The sequence below is a fragment of the Lepidochelys kempii genome, chromosome 2 (assembly GCF_965140265.1).
Source record: "Lepidochelys kempii isolate rLepKem1 chromosome 2, rLepKem1.hap2, whole genome shotgun sequence".
In the NCBI taxonomy this organism is placed as follows: domain Eukaryota; kingdom Metazoa; phylum Chordata; order Testudines; family Cheloniidae; genus Lepidochelys; species Lepidochelys kempii.
Window position 1 is genome coordinate 156,844,754 of NC_133257.1, and position 26,298 is coordinate 156,871,051.

Consider the following 26,298-nt stretch of genomic DNA (forward strand, 5'->3'; position numbering starts at 1 on the left):
CCTTTGCTTAGAGGTGTAGGTTGGGGCAGAGGCTGAAGCTCCAACAGTTCCCACTGGAGGACACCACCCTGTCTTTCTATGGTCTGACTAGGGCTCACCGTCCATCCTAGAGCTGAACACCAGATGGGAGCTGATAGATTGTCCTCGGAGGGCCATGTCCTTGTGTGTGATGGAGCTGTGTGCCAGAGAGGGCCACGAGCAGGTGCTCCATGCATGGCCAGGAACAGGCTAAACAGCCTGTAATGCTAGGTGAGTAAAACCACGGCCACATACAGACACCCTGGGCATCCAGCACAACTCACTCCAACTTGACCCATGACAGTAGTGACCCCTGCCAGCCTCTCTGAGGTGGGTCAGTATTGTCCCTGTTAGCTGGGGCACAGGGATGGAAAGCAACTGGCTGCAAAGTCCACCCACAGTGTCACTGACAGAGGCAGGACTGAAGCACGGTTCTGATACCAGTCCAGCTCCAACCGCTAGACCACACCCACTTCCAAAGCCAGAGAACCCAGGAGCCCTGCCTCTGACAGCCAGTACTTAAATGACAAGAGCAAACTCCCTCCCTTTCAGGAAGCCATAGAAGGGACTGTGTGCTGAGTCCCACTCTGCAATGCCACTGTCAGAGACCATTGCTAGTGGGTGCCAAGAGACTGAGCAGGGAACTCCTTGAAAGACTCCTAGAGACTCGCAGGTGTTTCACTGTGACCCTCTGGGAGCCGTGGAAAGTGTGCTGCATTGAAGAGACTCTCCTGGTCTCACAAAGGATTTATTTTCTCCTAGATAGTCGGTCAACCAGTGAGGCCAGTTTGCAGAATGTGGAAGAGCTGTTTGGCGATGGGTTGGAGGATTCACTATGTAGGTGGCAGCAGCTGGAGTGCCTGGGGTCCCCATGGGCCAAGCCTCCACTCCTGACACTCCAAGCTAATCTCCCACTGCTCTCAGTGGGGCTTTGGCTTTAGCTTCTGGGCCTGCGTCCCTAGACAGAGGACTCAGGTATTTCCATCAGGCTGCTCAATGGCAAATGCAGCCATCCAAAGAAGTGAAGAATGGAAGTGAAAGAGCAAAGCTGGACCATCCGCTGAGCTGCTGCAATCAAGTAAGCAGAGCCGGGGACAGAAGAGGGAGAATTCAAAGGTGACTGGCGGCAGTAATCATAGAATATCAGGGTTGGAAGGGACCTCAGGAGGTCATCTAGTCCAACCCCCTGCTCAAAGCAGGACCAGTCCCCAATTTTTGCCCCAGATCCCTAAATGGCCCCCTCAAGGATTTAACTCACAACCCTGGGTTTAGCAGGCCAATGCTCAAACCACTGAGCTATCCCTCAGGGAAGAAAAGCAGTTTGGAAGTCAGGAGAGTAGAAATAAATAGTTAATGATGAATACTGTGGGCTTTGTCTTGTGTAGTGAAGGATTGAAAATGGGTCTCTTTACTATCACCCTAAACTTTAAAATAGCTGTGTATGATGAAAGGGCAGGTCTATAAAGGTAAGAGGTCCCTCTAGGAGTTTGAAGTCTCAGATGCTGTTGCTATTGCATGCTTCTACCAGCTAATCTCAACCCAACAAATCCCTCAGGTGGCAGCAATAGAGAGCTCGTGTTCTCTGTTTCTGAACTAGCCACCAGAAAAAGGACACAATACATGTGGCCAAGGTTATAGAGGGGCATGGGGGTCACTTGCAGAGTTACCTGTTAATGCAGCTCTTGTGGGGGAGCACGGCAGGGTACTGTGGACTCAGGGGCACCATTTCAAATTTTGGTGATGGTGGGGGGGGGTGCGCAATTTATCCATGATTCCAGTGTCTCACTGTGCCTCCGTGGGTCACAACTGAGAATACCAAATTCACGACAAACTGCTGAGAGAGACACGGAAGACACCCACCCAAAACTGGTGGCTATTCTTCCATGGGATATACCAAACCAGCAACAAAAGTAAACTTCTAACTCACCACACTGGCTAACAAGAAGTCAGAAATGCAGCAAAGTTCTTGAATCAGGCTTGTAACAGTTATGGAATAAATTGCTGACTTGTTAAGTCTCTGGTTGCTTCCAAATCATTGGAAGGTCCTTAGTCCCTTGGTTAAAATGCTCCCATTAGTATAAATCCACAGTCCAGAGTTTTTTGAGCAGGAAAGAGGCAAAATGGAGATGTTTCCAGGGCCTTTTATAGTTTCTGCCAGGTAGACAGAAACCCGTTGTTTCAAACAAAGCCTTCAGCACAGCTAGTGGAAAATCACAGGTAACAAGATGGGGTTTGGAGTCACATGAGTAAGTCACATGCCCATGCATGCTTCGCTTAGTCATAGTTAGAATGTTCACAGGAAAGTCCATTAAGTGTAGATAGGTGTCTTCCATGGTCCATTGTGAGTTAAGTATACCTGGATGAGCCATTTAACTTGAATAGCCCCTTCAAGATGTGCAGGCTAAATACCTTGTAGGTGTTACCACAGGAGCAAACATTTGGAATACAGGCCCATAGTTAATATTCATAACTTCAGATACAAAAATGATACATGCATACAAATAGCATAACCATATTCAACAAATCATAACCTTTCCATGGACACCTTATTTGACATACTTTGTGCAAGATCTGTTGCAATTATATAACAGTGGTAGCAACAATGATCTACATGGTCATATTTTAATTAGATAAAGTCACACAGGGGCTATTTAGGCACCTGAAAGCTCTGGTTTTTGTTTTTTTGTTTTTTGGTGGGTTTTTTTTGCAGATAACTTAGTAATTAGCTGACAGGAGCACTGTACCTAATTCCTATATAAAAGAGAGAAAATTAAATATTAGACCCAATGAACTTTTATACTAACATGTTCTGACATCTTGTGGCAAGTCACTTAAGGGACACTGGTTAAAATTTTAATGTATATTCTGACTTTGTTAGTAATTCTGCAGAGAGAGAGAGAGAGAGAGAGACCCCATCAAGACCTCTGGGTTCTATCCCAGCTCTGGGAGGGGAGGGGGTGTCTAGTGGGTTACAGTGGGGGACAGATACATCTGGGTTTCTATAGAAGAACATCAGACCAATGGTCCATCTAGCCCAGTATCTTGTCTTCCAACGGTGGCCAATAGCAGGTGCTTCAGAGGGAATGAACAGAACAGGCAATCGTCAGGCGATTCATCCCCTGTTGCCCGCTCCCAGCTTCTGCCAAACAGGCTAGGGACATGCCGAATATGGTGTTGCATCCTTGCCCATCCTGGCTAAGAGCCATTGATGGACCTATTCTCCATCAACTTATCTAGTTCTTCTTTGAATCCTGTTATAGTTTTGGCCTTCACAACATCCCCTGGCAAAGAGTGCCACGGGTTGACTATGAAGAAATACTTTCTTTTGTTTGTTTTAAATCTGCTGCCTATTAATTTCATTGGGTGACGCCTAGTTCTTGTATTATATGAAGGAGTAAATAACACTTCCTTATTTATTTTCTCTACAGCAGTCATGGTTTTATAGACCTCTATCATATCCCCCTTAGTCGTCTCTTTTCTATGCTGAAAAGTCCCTGTCTTTTTCATCTCTCCTCATACAGAAGCAGTTCCACACCCCTAATCATTTCTGTTGCCCTTCTCTGAACCTTTCCCAAAGCCAATATATCTTTTTTGAGATGGGGTGACCAGATCCACATGCAGCATTCATGATGTGGACATGCTATGGATTTATATAGAGGCAATATGATATTTTCTGTCTTATTATCTATCCCTTTCCTATTGATTCCCAACATTCTATTCCCTTTTTTGCTTACCACTGCACGTTAAGCAGATGTTTTCAGAGACCTATCCACAGTGACTCCATGATCTCTTTCTTGACAGGTAACAGCTAATTTAGATACCATCATTTTGTATGTAAAGTCAGGATTATATTTTGGCATGTGCCTTACTTTGCATTTATCAACACTGAATTTCATTTGCCATTGAGTTGCCCAGTCACCCACTTTTGTGAGATCCTTTTGCAACCCTTTGCAGTCAGCTTTGGACTTAACTATCTTGAGTTATTTTATATCATCTGCAAATGTTGCCACTTCATTCTTTATCCCTTTTTCCAGATCGCTGAGGAATATGTTAAACAGCACTGGTCCCAGTAAAGACCCCTGGGGGACACCCTATTTACCTCTCACCATTCTGAAGACTGACCATTTATTCCTACCCTTTGTTTCTGATCTGTTCATTGGAGTGCCTCAGAGCGTTGAAGGAGCCAGGCGGCATCTGGCCTCTCTCCCTCCACCCCAGCAGTCCAGAAGAAGCTGTTTGCAGACATGTCAAGTGCTCTCTCCTGCCACACTCACATGTGGGAGACTAATGCAGTCACAGAGTCCAGTCTGGGTGCCATGAATTCCTTTGGGCTGTGAAAAGCAGGAGGTCTTGAGCAGCAATGGATCCCCCTGTGCACGGGCTGAGTGGGCAACACTCTACTGCCCTATCTGGATTCCAGGCCACACGCAGCAGCCGAGGGCTAAGGAGGAGGTGGTGGACTTACCCCTATAGTGGGTGTGGGAAGAAGCAGAGTGAAGAGGTTATCAGAGAGCCATCCCACAGCATTCCTCCTGGAGTCACTCCAACAACCACCTGGCTCCTTCCTGGCATAGGCCGCAGCCTCTAGGTTCCATGGGAATTTCTGAATTAACCCCCTAGAGAGCTGCCTCTGGCTCTTTACAAGCTCTCATACAGCCCTGTCATGAGAGGTAAGGAATAAGGTTTCCTCCCCCTACTACTTGGGGGGGGGATACTCTCAGAGCAATCCGTGTAGGGCTTTGTGCCTCTCTACAAACTGATCACTTCCCATGGTGTGTCAAGAAGATGCACACCCCTTGGCAGGTCTGTTTAGAGCAACATTAACTCCCACAGGGATTTCTGCTCTAAATGCTCCAGCCCTGAGAGAAGGATTCTCCAATCCAGGCTTTGCTGTTCTGATGCTGCAGAGCTGATACGGAAGGCTTGAGGATTCCTGGAGAGCATGCTGCAATGCCAGCAATCCCATTCTTCCTCAGCCCTGGGGACATGTTATCTTTCTCCCACGGCACCTTCCAATGGTGGGAAGAATGTGATGTGTGTTTTGGAGTCTCTCCCTGGCTTACAGATAACCCGGGATGACCCAGGCCTTCCAATGGTTTGGGGGAGGGGATGGGACAGAATGAGGGCAGATGGCTTCAGCAGTGTTACTGAGCATGTTCAGTCCATGTGAGCATGCTGAGTACAAGCCAAGCAGCAACTCAGGGTGGGGGGGGGGTGGCACTTAAGCCCACATGCTCCCTCCCCCATGCAGCTTCTCTGCAGATAACCCTCCTGCGGAAACAAAAGTGTGGACTCAGGGGAATGCTGTGCTGCGGTGTCTGTGCCCTGCAAGATACTCACGCGTGAAGGGAAGGAACACTGCTGTTAGCACTGGAGTCTGGGCAATAAGGAAGAGGAGTTGGAAATTCTCACTGAGGAGGGGAAAGTGGGTAGAACTGGGAAACCTGGGGGGACCATGTGTCTGACTGGAATGTTAGTGTCACTGGTGACAACCTGTATAGGAAGGGGAGAGAGGAGCAAAGTTGTGGGCTTGGTGGCTCTTGACATTAGACACATCATTACCTGTTTAAAGTTCTTGGTTATTGAGAATCCCAGATCCGAGGATCAATCTGCTAACTCAGCCCAGCCCAGCCCAGTGCGGGGCTGGTAGAGTTCACTGAATCCAAACCAGGGAGCATGTTCAGGTTCTCCTTTAGCACCTGTCTGTGACTTGTGGGAAAACAATTGGGTTAGCATGGGGCACTTCCTAATGGGAGACAGACTGGGGAGGTCTCACGTAGCCAGTAGTAAATTATCCCTGGAGATTTAAAAAAATTATTTGGGCTTTTTGTAATAGGTATCCTCAGACACCCAGCTCTGAAGGCAGCGCCGCCAACAGCAGCAGGGCAGAAGTAAGGGTGGCAACACACCATACCACTGCACCCTTACTTCTGCGCTCTTGCTGGCGGCGCTGCCTTCAGAGCTGGGCGCCCGCTGTCACCTATTACAAAAAACCCCAGATAAGTGACTGTCAAATAATACAAGCCCGCAACCTACAACTCTCATAAAATTAAAGCAACTTTAAAAAAAAACAAAAACAAGCCGAATTCCACTCAAGGATTTCTGATCCTCTCTCTTTAGGAAGACCTGGGACAGGTCCAGCCCACTGCCATTTCTCTGGGACTAATGAGAGCTTCCCTGATTGGTTCTTTTCTTCTTCCCCTCTCCCTCCCCTGGCATGAGTTCCATGGGTTCTTTTCACAAAGGCAAGTGGAAGCCAGACATCATAGGCCCCATGATTTTGACAGTCCTTTTGCAGCCTCTGACCCCAGTCCCATCATGCCTGGAGGGGTAAAAGATCCTCCAGCTGCCATCTTATTTGTGGTCTTGTCCTTGTCAGAGTCTCTGGGTGAGAGAGGAACCCTAGCTTACATAAGCAAAATATAAAAGCAGTTATTTTCCTGTTAATCAACTACTCAGGTATAAGCTGCTCCCGTTTCATTCTCCCACATTCCAGACTGTTCTACAAAGAACATAGTGTCTATATAAAATGAAGAAACCAAGTAAATGCTTCAGTTTTTCAATACAACACTGTGTGTCAGGTTTCAGAGTAACAGCCGTGTTAGTCTGTATTCGCAAAAAGAAAAGGAGTACTTGTGGCACCTTAGAGACTAACCAATTTATTTGCGCATAAGCTTTCGTGAGCTACAGTTCACTTCATCAGACGCATCAAATAAATTGGTTAGTCTCTAAGGTGCCACAAGTCCTCCTTTTCTTTTTGCGAACACTATGTGTGTTTGTTACTTCTGTGATGTTGCACCATTCTGACTGAATACTGATTGAGTGAACTACAAAAACAAAGGGTGTATTTTCAAAGTGCTAAATGAAATCACTTAAATCCTGGCTGATTAAAAAGGCGGAAACTGCACTTCCAACAAGAAGTGGACCAATTTCTGCGGCTTGTAGTCCTGAGTTCTCTCCTCCATCACCTGCAACAGGAACCAAATGCCAGTTGCCTGATAGTTAGCATTTCTGAGACACCACATCAACCACCACTTAAGTCTTTCCCTGCACATAACTTTGGAAAATAAGGCTATTCTTTCTGCTTATCCTGATTTAATGATTTTGAATGGAGCCATTATTCTGAAGCTAGTGACAGTGTACTTCGTTTCTGCTATTGTACAGCTTTTAGGCACAAGCTATTTTTGACCAAGTATACAGATGAAAAAGGTTTAAGACAAATTTAAGGGGCACCAAGGTTCTTTGTGTCACCACAAAGTAGTTGATATTCCTCAGAAGACTATGGAGCACATTGGTGACATGCTAAGTTTTCAGTACTCAAAAGAAAGAAGAAAAAAGCAAGATTGTAATGGAACTACTAAGTAGTATATGTTGTCTTTCCAGACAAGGACTTGCCATGATACTGAACAAACTGAAAATACACTCTTAAGTGGAGAGCTTGAGTGCAACATTATTCAGCTGCTTTGTTTACAGGAAGAATATGATCCTGATATTTCAAAGTGGTCAAAAAAGAGTCAAGACAAGTTGGTTATTCAAAATGAGATGGTGGAAATCATGACTCTTCAAACTGCGAGGGCTGTTTCTGAAAAAAAATCTGCAAAGTGCTCTACAACTATGGTAGAGTTCTCCAGTAATGGTTGTGCCTGCAATATATGGACGGTGAGATGGTCATGAAGAGGTCACTGGATTGTACAATGAAGCCTGCAAATTGGTGGAGGTAATCGCATCAGTAATTAAAGATATAATTGCCTCTAAATTGGAGGATCAACAGTTGTCATGGACAATGCTATGGCGGTGCTACTACCATGGCACGCTTAGAATCAAGTGTAGCAACCAGATTACAACAGGAAGAACCCTGAGTGACATGCTCATTGCTATCGGGATGCTTTGAATTTGGCATGCCAGGACCTTATTAAAAATGCTACTCTCCGAAGAAATACTCTTGAAACTGTGCATTAAATCATAATTTAAAAAAAATCACTCAGATGAGATACTATATTTCATGACATAAAATATGAAGTGTTAAGTAAATTACCAGGCATCTGTGTCTCCTGTCTGACAAGATGGACTTTCCAAGTAGAAGCATTGGTTTCAGTTTCTGAGAACTACCTTGGATTGTGTGCAACTTGGGAGGTTGTGAAGGATGTTGCAAAAGATCCTGAAATGAGAGCTATGGTATCATAGAAGCTCAAATTGAAGCTTAACTTCTTCTCTGGTATTGAACTAGGTCAAAAAGTCCTAAACATGGTAGTCAGTCTGCCCCAAATTCTGCAAGGGCTGGAGGTTTTCAGCAACAGAAAGCCAATCTCTTAAATAAATGGCACCTAATTCACGTCAGTCCATCTGATCAGATAAACACTTACAATTTATTCTGGGAGCAACTCCACCAGAAAAGTCAAAAATTGGAGATAGTCCGAATGCCTGAGCTTCCAAGGAAGAGAAAAGTTCCCAAGAAAAAGCAAATGGGAATAGGAGAACCCAGCTACCCAAACTTAGCAAAGGAATTTTATAAATACACCTACTTCTAAATAGCTGATTTTACAATGTCTGGTATTCAATCAAGATTTGTACAGATACTAAAATCTATTCAAAATCTTGAAACTCTAATAATGACTCCAAACATAACAGAAATGCAAGTTTGAGATGTACTTGAGGTGCCTGGTTCTAATTTCAGCCACGATAGATTAATTACTCAGCTTCATCTCTTGCAAGCCAACTATCATTTTACAGAACAGTCACTGAAATCAGTTCAGAAATAGCTTAGTTTGCTCAGCCAAACTGAGGGCTGGCTGATTTCCAAAGTGGTGAAGTTGATAAAAATGATTTTGATGAACTGGCAAGCCGTGCTGTAAGTGAGCATAGTTTCAGTGCTCTACATTGTATTAAAAATGGTTTCTAATTACAATGTGACAATCATAGCTCAACAGGTGTATGACTTTACGTGTACATAAGCACAAAAGTGCAGATGTACAACTTATAGATGTTCCAGAAGAATTCATTCCACAAACCCAGGGTGAAAACCGTCATTTGGAACTTTTTCACATTTGTAAGCCATTCATTTTTCTTAAGTTTTAAAAAGTAATGCTATAATTAGTAGTACTGTATCATGGCTAAATGTGTCCACTTTTAGTAAACTGGAATAAACGATGTTCTGTGCCAAACTCAGCGTTTCCTTTATTTGTTAATGCAATCCCTGAATTTCTGGGCGGGGAGAGGTTAAAGCCTGCAGTTGTCTCTACACCCATGAGAGGTGAAGTGGGGAGGCTACCAAAATAAAATGGTGATTAGAGGCAGGATTCCTGTCCAGCATACTTTGTGATCAGGCGTGGGAGAACATTTACCCATCTTGTACATTTTTTTTACTACGTAGCCTGGTTGATTAGAGATGGAGGCCAGCTCTAGTTAGCATCCTACCTGTGACTGCATAGAGAAAACTTAGGGTTTGATCCTGAGCCCAGTAAAGTCAGCAGGAATCTTTCCATTGACTTCAGTGGCATTAGATCAAGCCTGTTCCTAGGACTGTTGCAACTCTTGCTACGGGTATAGCCCCAAAGGAGCCCTATTGTAAACACAACTCTACATTAGTACAGCATGTAACTATTGTTACCATGCTCCTAATCCCCCAGTCAGCTTCATATCCCGCTAAGAGAAGGTGGGAATGATTTGCTTTACATAAGTTGACCTGCACTAATAAACATGATCATTTGGAGGTTATTCTCTATAGGCTCTGACTAGCTGGGCTCAATCATGGAACTACCCAAAGCTCCAGTTCTCTTTGGGAGATGCTACCACTCCCAATGAACATGGAATCAAACCTGGACCAGGATTTAGGGTGTGGACTGAACACATTATGCACACACTCTGTGTATCAACATTCCATGTCTTATGTGTGGGGCACTGAGAACCACATTGGCATTTCTTGGCTGCTTGCCATGTTTGAGAACTTGCTTTGTAAACATGGAACTGGCTTATTGTGACTGCTGTAGAGTTGTTTGTGTCTGAATGTCTTTATGTGTTTTTCAATTTTTATTCTGTTTTGCACAGCTAAACTGCCACAGACTGCTATTTCTAAACAGCTTATGAACCGTTTGGAGAACAACTTCTTGTCACTAAATTTTTTTAAGATTGTTGCTAGGTTTTGATTTACTTGGTTATCCTTGTCCCTATCCCCCAAGTTCTCCATGATATTTAAGAAATTGTTAGCAGGCAGAGAAAGTTCACTAGCCAATTCTTTTACTAACCTAGGATGCATAACGATTCACACTAACAGATCTATAGGTGGCCAAGTTTTCCTGGGTCTAGTTCCTTGTTCAAGAAACAATACAGCCAGTCTCAGGGCTGTCAGTATAACAAGCATATATTTATTCAAATAAGGTAATAAAGTTGGTGTTTCAAATGATCAGTTTTGTCTAAAATTTTGTTAAAACTCTTCCATTTTCACCTCTGGAGAAGATAGTATGTTGCACGGATGGTAGGAGACTTTCTGGAGTTGCTTGGTTCCAGCATTTCTCAGACTGAGTTCTTGGACACGAAGTCCCCAAACTTGCGAACACTTAGGTACCCTATGTAAGAGTTTGCCAGGATCAGGGCCAAAGTGAGACTCTTCTACTGAGCATGTGTGAAATTAAAATAAATAAAAAGATGAAAAGAACATTGTAAGTCCTGCTTCTAAGATGTGTGCAACCTTGCACCTATCTGGGAGCAAGTGTTAATTCAGACCTCATACAGGAGGTATGCAATATTTGTGATCTGCTGTATCATCTACAACTTGTTGGGGGTTTCCCCCCTACTCCTTTCTTTACTGGATCAAAACAATCACCACTCCCGTGCACTGCATTGTAAAAGTTATAACAATATAATTAATTCTGAAAATAAAGCTTCTGGATTCGTTAATATAGACCAGGGGTGGCCAACCTGAGCCTGAGAAGGAGCCAGAATTTACCAATGTACATTGCCAAAGAGCCACAGTAATACGCCAGCAGCCCTACATCAGATCCCACCCTCCAGCCCCCCAGCTCCTCCCACCTGCCGCAATCAGCTGTTTCGCATGCGCAGGAGGCTCTGTGGGGGAGGGGGAGGAGCGAGGGCATGGCAGGCTTGGGGGAAGGGGCAGGGGCCTTGGTGGAAGGGGTGGAGTGGGGTCAGGGCCTGGGGCAGAGCAGGGGGTTGAGGAGTGAGCACCCCCCAGCACATTGGTAAGTTGGTGCCTGTAGCTCCAGCCCCAGAGTCAGCGCCTATGCAAGGAGCCGCATATTAACCTCTGAAGAGCCGCATGCGGCTCCGGAGTCACAGGTTGGCCGCCCCGATATAGCCTGAGATAAGTGATTCAAATTAGGCTACAATTATCTAGCAGTAATTCGTAAGAAAAATATTTATTTTCATTTTCAGATTTTCACTTTTTGGTGTTAAATTCTTGGGTTACAGCAAAAGGAATCTAACACACTACTACAGTGACCTATAACTAAGCCATAACACTGCAATATACCAAAATTGTGTAAACAAAAAGCCTTTCCATACTGATACTCTCTGTGGGCCAGATTCTGACCTACGAATAGGAGTACCCAATAGGAGTCAGGGTATCAGTGCATGGCCTTCTAGCTCTGCGATAACACTGATCCCCTTTTTATATTTAATAGGGGGGAAAATGCCTGCAGCCAATTTTTAAAGAGATAATTTAACCTTGGATTGGTTCACACATTCATCCTGCATAGAAAAATATTATTCTTATTTTCTTATTACTGCATAGTCCAAACTCAAAGTAAACACTGTGGACCAAAGTGTTGCCTCATTTATATCCAGTGCAACCCCATAGGATTGTTCTAGGGGATAACAGAATAGGACTCTGGAACATTACTGATCTTCTAGTATGAGGGATGTACTTGATATTCATTTGGCAGCAAAAATTAGTTCATTGAACAAAAATGCAAAATCCAAGACGCTCCACTGAAATTCTTCCTCTAGGGCCCCAGTACTAATTATTATTCCTTCTGCATGGGAGCATGAGCCACCAGCACAATCTCTGGACCTATGTCAGGCAATAGATGTCTAAGAGAAAGTTTAGTACATTTTGATGGTAAGTAAACTAGTAGTTCCTTAGATTAGTTCTAAAAGGGCAAGTTGTGGCAACATTTAGTGAGTCAGAGAGTGCAAGAAGCTAAAGAAAGGGGGATATTTCGTTTTTTTTGTAATGAAATAAACAGGACATGTGCATTTAATATCTATCTCCAATTTGATGTATATTAAAGTAAGGCAACATAAGTACCGTAAAATCTAAGGGATTATATGAATTGAAAATATATTCTGTTCAAAAACTAGTTTAGCTACTAAAACTTAAAATCTACCAATTGAATATAAACATTTTTGACAACTTTTGTACCAGACATTAATTACAGAGCTGATTGATTTGTATGGTTTCACCGGCTGTGTTTCGGATAGCATTCAACAAGATTTTACTCTTGATAGATATTTATGGATCTGGTCCCGCCGCCCTTACTTGTATGTAACTTCCTACTGAAGTCTAAGAGAGTGTTGCGTGGCTCAAGACTGCAGAATTGGATCCTAAAACAATAACGTACAGATGGCGTCGCATTAAAAAATACTGGAAAACTGGAATACAGTGATAGATTATTACAAGGTGATATTTTTAGTTACAAAGTTATAAAGTTACAAACTTGTTTGCTTTACAAAAAAGCCACACACAGTTCACACAAACTATTAAAAATCCACATAAATTCTTGCCCTTTACATGTTTGGCAAAATCAAAATCTTGGAGTTTGCACATATCCATGCTTTAGTACTTCTCAAATGAATTAGTTCAGAACAAGGACATATCTCTGAAGTTGTATAGATCTACTGTATGGACTCATTCAAGTAACATAGTTGTTGCCTCGTAGTGACAGGTGAGCGGTAGTATCAAGCACGGAATATCATTTGATTTTATTTAATTTTAAAGATGTCTTCAGTCCACAAGTACACTTTTCATTAACCAAAAAAACTGTCTTTTTATTATTTCTTTGGAGGAAGAACGTTTTCTTCATAGAAACCTGGATTTACTACATTTCCAGGTGGATCGTATCTGGCCACCACAAATGTGGAGCCATCATTTGCTGTGGCTTTTCCAATTCCCATCTTCTTTGTGTTCTTCCAAACCATTGCTGTAAAGTGACCTAAGAGGAAAAAGGTCAAATAAACACATTATCTTTGGACTTTGGATTTCTAGTGATTGAGCAAAAACAAGTCACACCAAACTAAGTTAGTTTCTTTCTCTGACAGGATAACAAGCCTAGAGGGTGAAAAAAAAAAATGCAGCTGATCGAATAGTTTGTTTTTAGAAAGACAGCCAATATGGTTCTCCACTGCACTCATGAGCTCCTTGCTCTGTTCCAAAACCAAAATACATAGGAAAAGTTACGTGGAGATAACCAGGCCTTGATGAACATCAAGTACAAAAGCCCCAGATTCAAGACCCTGGGTAGGCATCATACCATGCCCAGCAATGATCCCAGCCCCTTCTCTCCCAGCAGTATGGCTGACAAAGTAACCATCCTACCACTGACTGTTCCCCACCTGCTTCAACGTTCTGATTCCTCCGACTATGTTTCCATGGTGCACAGCATAAGTTAATAGCATTAGTGAAACATTAACTTCCCTGGCTTTTTTCTAGTCTCTTCTGACAGTTGTGGAGTGGCTGTCTCTCAGAACCTATTCCACCAGCTGTTCCCTCTATGCACAGTTACAGATAAATGAACTTTCCTATGAAAAACTTTTGAAATCTCTCTCATTGTTTCCTGCCAATTCCAAGAACAACGGTATTTTCATCTCATACTAAGTTGCTAACAGGCAACTAAGGAGCCAACATTTGGCCCCAATTTCTACTCTAGGTAACACTTCATTGACATCAATGGAATTAGATGATAGGAGATGTAAACCAAGGCACACATCAGCACAGTATCTTTAATTAAACAGCTGTACGGTTTCTATTATTACAATTTTGATAATTTGTGGGAAATAAAGTGCATTTGTCCTCAAAACCAACACCTTTTAATAATGACAGTTGAAGGAAAAAGACTGAGACATTTTAAAAAATATATCTACTTTGTTTCTAATACAAATTTTGTTTACTTTCTCATTCCCCTCAGAGTCACAGTTTCCTTTTATCCTTCCAGTTCTTGTCATTTTCCTGTGAGCAATTCTAACACTGGTCTTTTACACACACACCTGAATTTTTTTTTAAACAGCTGATTTTTGAAAAATAGTGAGAAAGTAGCTTTAACAACTTTTTAAAGTAAGAGCTGCATCTTTGAAGGAGCAGTGCACAGCCTGAGCTCACCTGTCCCAGAAGAAAACCCTGGGTTTTGAAAGCTGTAATTTTTTATTTCAGTGTACCATCTTTCAGCTACTTCCTTTCCTGCAAGACAAAATAAATGATGCTGTGGAATTGCAACAGACAGAGTGAACTCAGCAAACTGCAACTCACATCTCCTTGCCCACAAGATTCTTCTGTTAATAGATCAGCAAGAACTCTTGATGATTCAATGGAGTCATATAAACATAGAATGAGTAATAATTTTAAGCTTCTTCTTGAATCAAGGGAAGTTCTTAGTTACAAGTGGCCTTCCCGTCCCACTCCCCAATTACCATCATACTCAAATACAGCATTCCATTATAAAAGGAATTAGAGCAAGAAAAGAGAAACAGTGTGCTGATGGATGCTTTCTGTAACAGAAGAAAACCCTAGGCCCTTTCTGAGAAACAGCAACAGAAAGAGACATAAAAGGCCACACCCTAAACAGGATGATGTACTTTCAGAGAGAATTAAAATTAAAAACCACAAACCTACCCAAAAGGATGAGCACTAAAGTGAGGTTTCAGAAAGATTAACTCACCCTGTTGGCTGATGACATGTACAGTAAAATTATCCACTGTCTGTATTATTTACACAGAACAGAATAAGTTAAGGATGAAGTGCTGGTCTTTTACAGAGGGGTTTCTGCTTGGGGATTTGTGGACAAGGGCAATGCTCCCACCACCCCCATTTCCACATGTCTGGGTGATTTCTAGTCTTATTTATTCCCTGTGATCCGAATAGCAGAGGGCAGTATGATTATTACACCTAGCAAATTTATCCACCAAATAAAGCAGAAATACCCCTTTCCCAACCCCACCAAAAACCCCAATGGTAATCCAAGCCTGTCAGATTTATAACCCCCTCAAAACATGAAAAAATAGAAAAGCAATAAATCAAAAGCAATGATAATATTTGGTCCCAATATAAAGCAGTTACCAGCAGCTTTAAGCTAATGCATTCACTGGGAAGACTTAATTTCCCTGATATCTTTGAGACAATTTCCTCTGTCTCAATGAACTTCGGCTAGAGAAGAATATGAAAAGGCTTGCAGTTCAAATTATTGGGCCCTCTCTGGATGGCAGGTGTGACCCAAGAACCTCTTGATGTCCATTGGCAGAGGGCACAGGGGTTCACCAAAGCAGGTCAGATAAAGTCTTTGCTGAAAGCCTGTGTCACAGTGGTCATCAAATCATTGTGAAATGTATGGGCAGAATGTGGAAATGTATACTGAAAATTATATTCATAAGGCCTTGTAGCTAAAGGCTGGCCACTTAGAGGTAGTGTCACTGAGACAGACTTCCCCAGATAGGAGGTGGGAGACGACCATTGTGAATCTTACAAAGGAAGTCTTTCAGTCAGACTGCGAGTGCTGCAGGAAAAAACAAAACCAGCAGGGGTTATCCTGTTTATGAGTAAAGACAATGAACTTTTGGGGGCAAAACTGGGGGTACGGAGGTACACCAGGTATCCTTCAGTCTGTGAGGACAAGCTGCCAGCAGGCTTGATCTTATGAAAGCAGGTCTCAGCCATTCTGGTTGAAAAGGCTGGGGAAAGGACTTGGGGGAAGCTAATCTTTGTGAGGCAGGGCTATTCGTCTTGTGTGTTATAGGCTCTAGCAAGCATATTATCATTTTGTTTTACACGTAACCAGTTGTTTCCAGTATTCTTTCTGACTATCATTTGAATCTCCATTCTTTGATGACAAACTTGCTTTCACTATAAATGTATCCAAGTGCTCCGTGTTAAGTGGAATGGTGATCCTGAGGTGAAACTAGTAAGCTGCTGCGTACTATTCCTTTGGGAGTAGCCAACCTGATAGTTCTGTGAGTGTTCAGTGGAATAGGGGCTGGGCACTGCAGAGGGATGCACAGAGGACTTGGGGATTGGTGTGTGCCTATTGCTAACCCATACAGAGAGAGTGAAGCCTGTGGAGGCCTGGAAGGCAGTGCTTGTTTTGCCAGAGGCTGGTGGAGTTATGGTGCTGATCCACACCAGGCAGATAAGACTTCCTCATGCGAAGGGCAGGTGACAGCGAGGTGCCTCACAACCCTGGGTAAGCTGGGAAGCGTCACAGCAGGTGCACTCCAGAAGTCAGTAAGGAAAAAGTCACAGAGCGTCAAGAAGGTTCCTCTATCCACCACCAAAGAAAAGCCAGTTAAAGGAAAGAAGGAGCCACTTGAGACTCTACAAAAAATTCAAAGCAGGTCTCCTCTGCAGTATTCTTTTGATCAGGGATAAGTGTAACACCCCCTCCCCATTGTAAGCACTGAACTTACCGAATACTGTGCCTGTGCTGTAGAGTTTGTGTTGTGTGTGTGTTTTTCAATGCTGGCTGTTGTGCAGTCAATCCCTGTCCCCGGCATTTTAATTCTATACAGCTCCTGCACCATTTGGAGAACATCTATGTGGTCCAATTTTCTTGTTAAGCTTCTGATACAGTCAACTACTACAGCTGCTCTTCTAAACTTTTTGAATGAGTTATTAAAGACACTAGACCAGATTAGCCAGTGCAGTGTAGGTGCTTGGAGTCACATGGAAAGCATAGTCTTGATCTAAACCAATGTAAGTGAACCAGGGAAGATCATGTCAGTGTGAGGGTAATCCTCTGGTGGGACAGAGCTGATGTAGAGAGTCCTGCACCATTCCCTACTGCAAGTAGATTAGGGAAAGGGGGGCAAGGCAAAGACACCTCTGTGATACACCAATCCTTGGCTGCAGTTAAAATCCCTGGGGCCATTTCTTAGGGTAGCCTTCAGTTCACAGGGACTGGCCCTGCATAAAGCCAGTACCAGGATCAGGGAGGTAACAATGTGAGCTTTAAGCTACCCTTGCTGACACACCTGAGCGGCACTGTTCACCTCCACTCCAGGAGCTATCTGACCAGAACCATATTTCAATAGCTGTTTTTACTATTTACCATCTTCTGCTATTTTAATCCTTTTTTGTCCTGCAATGAAATTAAGAAACTTTGATTATACTACACAAATCCTTAGAACAAAAAAAATGACTCAGGCAAGCTCTGTCTTGAGTTAAGAGTTTTATCATTTGTTAGTAGCATTGCATCGTGGCTTTGTTAATGTTTATAGCCCTGTGATCTGTTTATTCCCAGCCTTGGCAAAACAAGGCTTGCAGTTTGTTGGAGTTCAGAGGTGTTAGGATATAGATATTCAGGCCTGTCTGTAAAGACCTATACTCTAAGAAATTAGGTGTATTCTTATCACTTAGCTAGTTATAGAGGTATACAAGAAAGAATTAAAATCACTGTCTGCCGGTGTAAGAGCCTTGTCTTACTGTGACAGTCTGAGGCTCTGTTCTTAGGCTAAGATCTTTGGCTAAGCAACTGAGGCAGCCATAAGCTGGGAAGCGAATGGTCACCTCCTCACATTCCAAACTAGTCACGTTGAAATAACCCTGTTCTTGGGCTAAGGCCTTTGGCTAAGCAACAGAGGCAGCCATAAGCTGGGAATCAAACGATCACATCCTCACATTCCAAACTAGTCACATTGAAATAAGGTGCTATTGGGCTGTTAGGAATACAGTCCTGTCCTGATAATGCCTATCACCTCCAGAGAAAGGGGAGTGCCTAGAGGACGTAAAAGGAAACTTAGTTTGATAGCATCCTGTCTGGCAAGAACTCACTTATCGATAGCTGGGATGTGAAATCCTCATTTCTGTGTTTGTTCTATCACTGTAGTCCCCATTTCCCCATTGTTTGTCTGTATAATCTCTGTCTGGTTCTGTGATTGTTTCTGTCTGCTGTATAATTAATTTTGCTGGGTGTAAACTAATTAAGGTTGGGGGATATAATTGGTTAAATAATCATGTTACAATATGTTAGGATCGGTTAGTTAAATTTCAGGAAAATGATTGGTTAAGGTATAGCTAAGCAGAACTCAAGATTTACTATATAGTCTGCAGTCAATCAGGAAGTGGGTGGGAAATGGGAACAGGGAATGGGGGTGGGGAAATTGGAATCATGTTTTGCTAAAGGGGGAAATGGGAACAGGGAATGGGGGTGGGGGAATTGGAATCATGTTTGGCTAAGGGCAGGAATGGGAACAGGGACACAGGTAAGGCTCGGTGGTGTCAGAGCTGGGAAGGGGGACACTAAGGAAGGAAACTGGAATCATGCTTGCTGGAAGTTCATCCCAATAAACATTGAATTGTTTGCACCTTTGGACTTCGGGTATTGTTGCTCTCTGTTCATGCGAGAAGGACCAGGGAAGAAACTGGGTGAACGAATAAGCCCCCTAACAAGACATTTTATGTGGAACAGATTGTGTTTAATGGGGCGAACTGATCATTGACCATGTAGTTCCACTAAACTGTATGGCAGTGCATGGAGCAAGGCTGGCCTAGGCGTTTTGCCACCCAGGGAGGAAAATGTTTTTGGCATGCATGCACACATACAAGCAGATCAGCTGAGAAAAAGGTTGGCATACAACTTGACTGCCTCTAAGGCTGGCTTTGAGTTTACTTAAGTGATGAATTTGGCTCTATTTTCGTTCTTTGTTTTGGGGGAGGAAGGGGAAAGCTGTTGAGGATGGAAGGTTTATTTGCTCTTCTGTTTACTGTCAGGTTCTTTTGTGTCTGCAACTTTGAGGAGGCCAACAGCCATTTCATTTTGCCTCTCTTCCATGAGGGACTAATCCTGCAAGTTCACCATTACTTCCTGACAGTTGTTAACTGTTGGAATTCAAAATGGGAGTTGAAGGTGCTTTGCACCCCTCAGGAACCAATCAAGAACTTGCAGGATCAATAAATTGAGAGTGTCCTGGGGGATTTGCAAACTCAGACCATAGGGAGTCTAGCTGTATTTTGGGTGGCTTCCATGGGTACCAACTGAGTTTTGAGCTGCCTCTCCATACCTCTGAATTTAACTGGGAAGATCCTGAGTGCTGCAATCCCGCCTTGGAGATTACAACTCCCATAATGCCTTGGGGAAGGGAGAGAGTCATCCTCTCCCAGGGAGTGCAGGGGGAGCGTGTGGTGGGCTCCGTTTTTGGGAGAAGAGCTGAGATTGCTTTTGTGGATCACTGTCCATCCCAGGAGCTGCTGCTAACCTACTGCCAGGAAGCCAGAAGCTACTACTGAGAGCCTGCTGCGGCTTTGACCAAACAGGGAGCCTCAGAGGTGGTTGGTGGCTTCACTGGAGCCAGGGAAGAGACTGTTGCTGTTCCTGGAGCTGACTGAGGTGGGCCTCAGGTGAAGGCAGTGTGTGAGTAACCATCAGCCTGGTTTGGGAAAGCATTTGTATGGGAAGGGGCACAGCAAAGAGACTCTAAGGGGTTGTCTGAGTCTGAGAAGAGGCAGAGTGGTCTTCTCATCAAACAAGAACCAGGATTTCTGACATTTGGTTGAAACAATCTTCAGAGGGGTTGTGCAGCTTGTTGCCTTGGCTGGATGGATTCACTGGACCAAGGGAGTGCTATCTCCAGTTTCAAGATCTCCAAGCACGCCCAGCCAAGCAAGTGTTGAGAACTCTGAAATCCAGAGGAATGTCCACTTTGGGGAAGGGCAAATGGTGGCAGGGTAAAGGCAAGTTAGATACGTTTCATTTACTATTGTAAACTATATTTGTTAATTGATTTATTGAACTGCTCCCCCTGCCGATTTAAATTAGAGGTGACATTTAATCTCAGTCTGTTATATCATGTTTTTTAAAGTTGTTAAGTAAAGGTGTGTTAATTCAAATCTAAGTGTATATTGGGAGTACATTGTTTATAATTGGAATTGTTGAGTTAGACCAATTGCACAGATTAGCTCAGGGTTACTCCTGGAGGTTCCCAAGGCACACCATTGAGTGTGGACAGGGCCCAGCCAGGGGGAGGCACCACCAATTTTAATTTCCTCTACAAATAAAAGGACTGCAGTGGAGGGTGTCAGGATTTCCACCTATCCAACACCACCACTGGAATACTCAGGATCTCCTTTATTGTCAACATCAGGTTCTCCAGCACACAGGTGAGTGCTGCCTGCTCCCGACCAACCCAAAGCGGAAAGGGGGTGATTTTTACATAATTACGATAATTTATGCAGCACCACAGATGAATGTCGCTCTGTGGACAAGGAAAAGTTTATCAAATAAATAACCCTGCTCTAATTTATGCTTTCGTGTATCTGGTTTCCCAGTCGATTAATCTGTAATAAGTAAGCCAGAACAGAAAATACTGAAGGCAGGGGCTCCAAACACAATTTGCAGATGCAAAGCACTCTCTCTGAAGTCAATTTGAAAAAAAACCCCACAACCACAATTTTCAGAGATTGCTTATAACAAGCATCAAAGGGCCTAGATTTGTCTCCCACCCCCATCAGCTATGTTATCTCTGCTTAACATTCCAGGAAGGAGAGTAATAAGTCAGTTAATGCTGCCAAAGCTGATAGGCCTACAAACATGCACAATGTTGGGCCCTAGTTAATTCTCTGACTGCAGAACAGCAATGACTCATGTTTTGCTATTTCACAGGCAGTTTTAGTCTTCGACAGCTACCAATTTCTCAAACTGAACTCTACTGTTCATATGTGTGTGGCTTCAGTTCTCAGGATGCAACACACTCAACCCCTCCACTTACATGCTCCCATAGAATTATGACTTCACTAACCTCCCGGCCTTAGTTGACAAGAGGGCAGTGGTGAGCTGGAGCCGGTTTGCACCAGTTCGCTAGAACCAGTTGTTAAATTTAGAAGCCCTTTTAGAACCAGTTGTTCCGTGAAGGACAACCGGTTCTAAAAAGGCTTCTAAATTTAACCGGCCAGAAGTGGCGCCTTAGGCACCGACTCCATGGGTGCTCCAGGTCTGGAGCACCCAAGGGGAAAATTTGGTGGGTGCAGAGCACCCATCAGCAGCTCCCCACCCCACCCCCGGCCACAGTTCACCTCCGCTCTGCCTCCGCCTCCTCCCCTGAACGCAGTGCCCCGCTCTGCTTCTCCGCCCCACCCGCGGATCAGGCTTCCCGCGAATCAGCTGTTCACGTGGGAAGCCGGGGCGGGCTGAGAAGCAGGCGGCGGCTTCGCACTCAGGCCCAGGGAGGCAGAGGTGAGCTGGGGCGGGGGGACGCGAGGAGGGCCGCCTGCGCCACAGCAGGTAACCTGGGCGGGGCGGCACGTAGGGGAACCGCTTCCCATCCCAGCTCACCTCTGCTACCCTCAGCCTGAGCGGGAAGCCGCCGCCTGCTTCTCAGCCCTCCCAGGCTTCCCGCTGAACAGCTGATTCGTGGGAAGTGGGTGGGTGCGGGGCGCAGAGAAACAGAGCAGGGCGGTGCGTTCAGGGGTGGAGGCAGAGCGGAGGTGAGGTGATCTGGGGCCGGGCACAGGGTGGGGAGCTGCTGGTGGGTGCTCTGCACCCACCAAATTTTCCCCATGGGTGCTCCAGCCCTGGAGCACCCACAGAGTCGGCACCTAAGGCGCCACTTTTGATGTGATCAGTGGGGGGAGTGGCTGCTCCCCCTGCTCCCCCCCCAGCTATGCTCCCGCACCCCTAGGAGCCAGAGTGACCTGCTGGATGCTTCCTGGGAGCTGCCCCAAGTAAGGACCGCAGGACTCCCCACCTCGCCCCCCCGGCAGGTCCCTCTGGCTCTTAGGGGTGGGGTGGGCACGCACTATGGTGGCCCACGAGACCCTCCTGCCTGGTTCTGGGGGCAGTCAGGGGACAGGGGTGGATGGGGCAGGGGTCCTGGGGGGCGGGCGTCAAGGAACGTGGGGGTTGGATGGGGCAGTAGTCCCAGGGGGCGGGCAATGACCCCCTCGTGGGGTGAGGAGGGAACCCGTAGTTAAGATTTTGGCAGCTCATCACTGCAAGAGGGTTAAGTCAATGCTCCGCCCTGAAGACAAAGAGCAAGTGAAGTGCTGTCTGTGATACAAATCTATGAACTGAATGCATTATGTAGTGACCTACACATGACTGTTTGCCATCCTGGTGCTCTCCAGCAGGTGTTAGTTTACATTTGACACATAAACTGGTGGTAAAAGTAAACTGCATCTCACTCAGACACTTTCTGAAGCAATTGTTTCAAGCATAATTATGGGCTCTTCTCTCTCCCCCTCTGCCTTCTCTTGAGTTTTGGCCCAAGAAAAGCCATTGAAACAAGACCTGTTTCGGAGCTGCATAGGCGGGGTGGGGTGATCTCTGTGCACCTAGATTTGCAAGTGTGATTCCCATTAATGCTAACAGAAGTTACACCTGCACACTGAAGACAAATCATAGACGCTTTGTGCTTCATTCAAGAGTAACGTGTCTAAAATAAATTGCTCAATCAATCAATGAGGCCCAAACCAAGATCTTCTTGATGCTATGAGCTTATTTTGAATGTGATGTTTTTGTATCAACATCTCCGTTAAATCGAGTGCATGTCAAAATATAATTCTTCCTGGTTAAGTGGCTCCAATTGCAACCTTTTCTTCAGCTGCAGAATCTGAATGCACCCTATGTTATTCCTGCTATAGGTCAGTGTAAATGCACAGCATTACACAGTAACACAGGAATGAATTAAGCCCACAGTCTTTATTCTAGGTCTGATAGATGCTTTCAGACTTCATATGAAGAAAGAACTTACCAGGAACAGAACAGAGAATATGCAAGAGATGACGAACCAATGACAGACATGGAGTTGTTATGTAATATTTTAAGAATTCTACTAGGTAAGAATTTTATGAATTCTCTATGTGACCTGGTCAGTGAGGTAAAGTTACTTTATACTGGGCTATTAGAATTTTCTGTATGAATGCCTTAATCTAATGCATACTGGGGGTGGTCAAACTCACTGACCCTCTAAGATGCATATGACAATCTTCAGAAATTCAAGGACTAGGGTTTGCCTGCCGGGCCTTGGGGATTCGGCCCTGTGGGGAGGAGGATCTCGGGGCTTCAGACCCATGGGAAGCACCTCCTGGGACTCAGGGCTTCAGCCCTGCTCTTGCTGAAGCCCCGAGCCCCGACAGGTGCACTCCTCAGGGCTGAAGCCCTGAAACCCCCCTCCCTCTGGGCACAGAGGTGATGCATAGGGAAGCACATGGGATCATGTCGTCCCCCCTGATTTTTGCCATGGTTTGCTGGTGGTGCTTGGTCACGTGGTGCTGCTGGGCCCCCTCCCTGCACGGCAGCTGCTGGAGCCAGCAAGATGGCAACTGCAGCTGTCAGGTGAGGCAGCAGCAAACAGCTGGGAGCTGCAGGGAGAGCCACTGTTTTTGCTGAGGCTGGGAGAGAGAAATGGGTTGCATTAATGGAAGTAATTATGCCAGCCAGACCCCAGAGGTTTTGTGGGATTTATCGGAAGCTTAGCCCTATGAGGAGCCCCATATGGATAATAGTTAAATACCTTGTAAACTAGCTATAAGTACAATCTGCTTTATTATTCACAATTTTATCATCACTTTAGCAATTTTGGGGTGTTTATCTGTTTCATAAAAATATGATGATTGGTTGCCAACTCATGAATTTTCCCTTATTCAAAACATGAGATGAATGGCAGTTCCTCTAGGTTAAGGGTGAGGAGAGGGCAAGTGGAGTTTCCATCTGAGCAGCCTGGAGAGGTATGAATTGTTGTGTGCATTACAGGTTGACTTTTCTACCTGAAATTGTCCCACACACATTGGCAGGGGAATAAAGGGGACTTAAAAAGTCAAAAGACAGAATAAAAACCATGATTTGATTTAAAAAAAAAGACTATTTTGGGGGCCAATCTCATGATTTGAGGGCATGATTCATGAGTTTGGATCTCAAGAGAGGGTCTGACTTATTATTTTTGATCGCATAAGGTTGGCAGTATTGTTCTTAAGATCTTTTTTTCTCTTAAATGCTTGTGTGTTAATATTTGACACTTTACTTTAAAAAGCCTGTCCGGTCACTGGGTACCACTGTCATAGCTTCCAGAGGGAACAGGCTTGCAGGTGCTGGATATAAATTCAGACCTGCTCAGATAAGCACAGAATCATGCACAGAAGACTGCAGCCAGAGACCAGCCTGAGAATAGGAGAATGGCACAATTCCACTTTAAGACAGGTGATGGCTAGAGATCTGAGAAGGGGTGAACGCCAAGAGACCGGGGGGGGGGGGGCGGGAAGGGGTGTCAGAAGTGCAGTTAGCCAGTAACTGTAACATCATCTATTTCCCCAAGTTTGATGATATAGAGAACTCACCACCACATTTCTAGTTAACCCACCTGAACTGATTTTTTATTGAGCAACGTAATTTTATATTAAATGCCACCGTTTTACTTTACATTTGAATAAACCTTTTGTAAAACAACAGCAACAACAAACAAACAAAACCCCAAAAAGGAAACATTTGGCTGAGCTGGCACTCCTAAGAAGTACATTTTAGTTTAAAGGAAAAAGCCAAACAAACCAACCACACCCACCTACCCTAGATGACAGTTACCAGATCATAGTGGAAGTGGTGGGTGCAAGCAGTGTGCAAACAGATGTGATCTTTTTTTAAATCACTTCCGGAGCTTCCTTTCTGCTGGGCTTAGTTGCAGAGCAATGTGCTAACACTTTAAAAAAAAACAAACTTTACTTGATTTTACTGCTGTGAACCACAGCTGAAATTGCAAAACTTTTCTAAGGAAACACAGCTGTTCCTGACAATGTCTGACTGATGGCCCCTACTAGACAGCAATCCTGGCATGCCTCTCTGAAGTGTGAACTGACAGTCTTGGATGGTTTTTGACATGTCCTGGCTGTGAGGAAAAGCTGCTAAAATCCCATATAGCATGTTGATGACAGAACATGGATAATAAGAACAGGTCAACCCGATAAGCAGAAACTTTATGTTCTAAGAGTTGATACTGCTCTATTGTGATGATAGTGATTTTATAGTGAAGATGGAGAAGAGGTATGCATTATACTGCTCCCTCTAAAACCTCTTCTCTCTCTCACTCGCTTTTTTGTACACTTCCTTAATATCTTGTGGTGCCTTTCCTCATACTGAGTAGTACGTTACTCCATGAGTAATCCTAGTGATTTTCGTAAGTAGACTAACAGAGTTAGATATTATTCCTTGTAAAGAAAAGCAGCGGAATTGGGCTTGATTTTAAAAAAAATAACATTTTTCTAATTTCATTTTTAAACAAAAACTGTCTTAGAATTATGAGGAAATGTAGATTTGTTTCCCCTCAAAAATAAACCACGTATTTGCTTACTGTAACCAATATTTATTTATAATATTGAAACTTTCTTTTTTGCCAGCCCTCATACAGGTCTTTCTAGTAGACATGCAGTGTGTGCTGCTGCAACGCACCAGGTGCTCCAGCCTATACAAACCTTTATACTGATCAAGTCCGTAGTGTGCGACTCTGCACTGAGTGGTAAGGAGCCATCCTTGCCACGAGGCGTATCGGGAAGTCTCAAGGCATGCCTGCTACTACACTCCTTTATTGTGGTGAAGCTTGTTCCCTTCTGCATGCTGATCCATCTCCATAGGCTAGGGCCTGCATCCTTCCAATCCTTTGGGAAATCATGTGTCCCCTGGGCAGTAGAATAGTGAAGTCCCTTTTCTCCCCAGAATGCACAGCCTGCATTCCTCTATGGCCCTTTCATGGATCACAAGGTGCCCTCTTGTACTTCCCACCACATAGGGTCTAGTCAGAATATTGTCCTAAGCGTCTCTAGTACCTGCCTTCAAGTTCACGAGACACCTGGCATGCCATCAGGTGTGTGGTGTACCAGAGCAGTCCAAAGAAGAGAGAGGTAGAATACACTAGGTAAATGGTGATGATGATGTCACTCATCTGAGCATAGAAAAAGAAAGTCTGCAACTCAACTTCCTCAAGATCAGAGGGAGCAAATGACCGATGCATACTTGGTAGAATACAGGGCTAAATAAATTTCAAACAACAGCCACAGACCGTTTTACTCTGGAACTCTTATAATGAAATGTAAAGAAATTCTAAAAACGCACAGTTAAGGCATTACATTTTCAAACCCTAGTTTTTTTC

General features: G+C 44.2%; 1 protein-coding gene across 2 annotated transcripts in view; it reads right to left on the reverse strand.

Moving 5' to 3' along the window:
- Positions 1–11,427: 11,427 nt before the first annotated feature.
- Positions 11,428–26,298, reverse strand: part of GLIPR2 (GLI pathogenesis related 2) — a 42,993-nt gene continuing 28,122 nt past the window's right edge. Inside the window, exons 4-5 of one of the 2 annotated variants that reach the window (XM_073332545.1) lie at positions 14,348–14,425; positions 11,428–13,184 (exon numbers count right to left, since the gene is read on the reverse strand). In XM_073332545.1, the coding sequence (XP_073188646.1) occupies positions 13,024–13,184; positions 14,348–14,425 (239 nt within the window). In that variant the 3' untranslated portion in view covers positions 11,428–13,023. The remainder of the gene's footprint in view (positions 13,185–14,347; positions 14,426–26,298) is intronic. The other variant, XM_073332547.1, reaches the window with a different exon arrangement.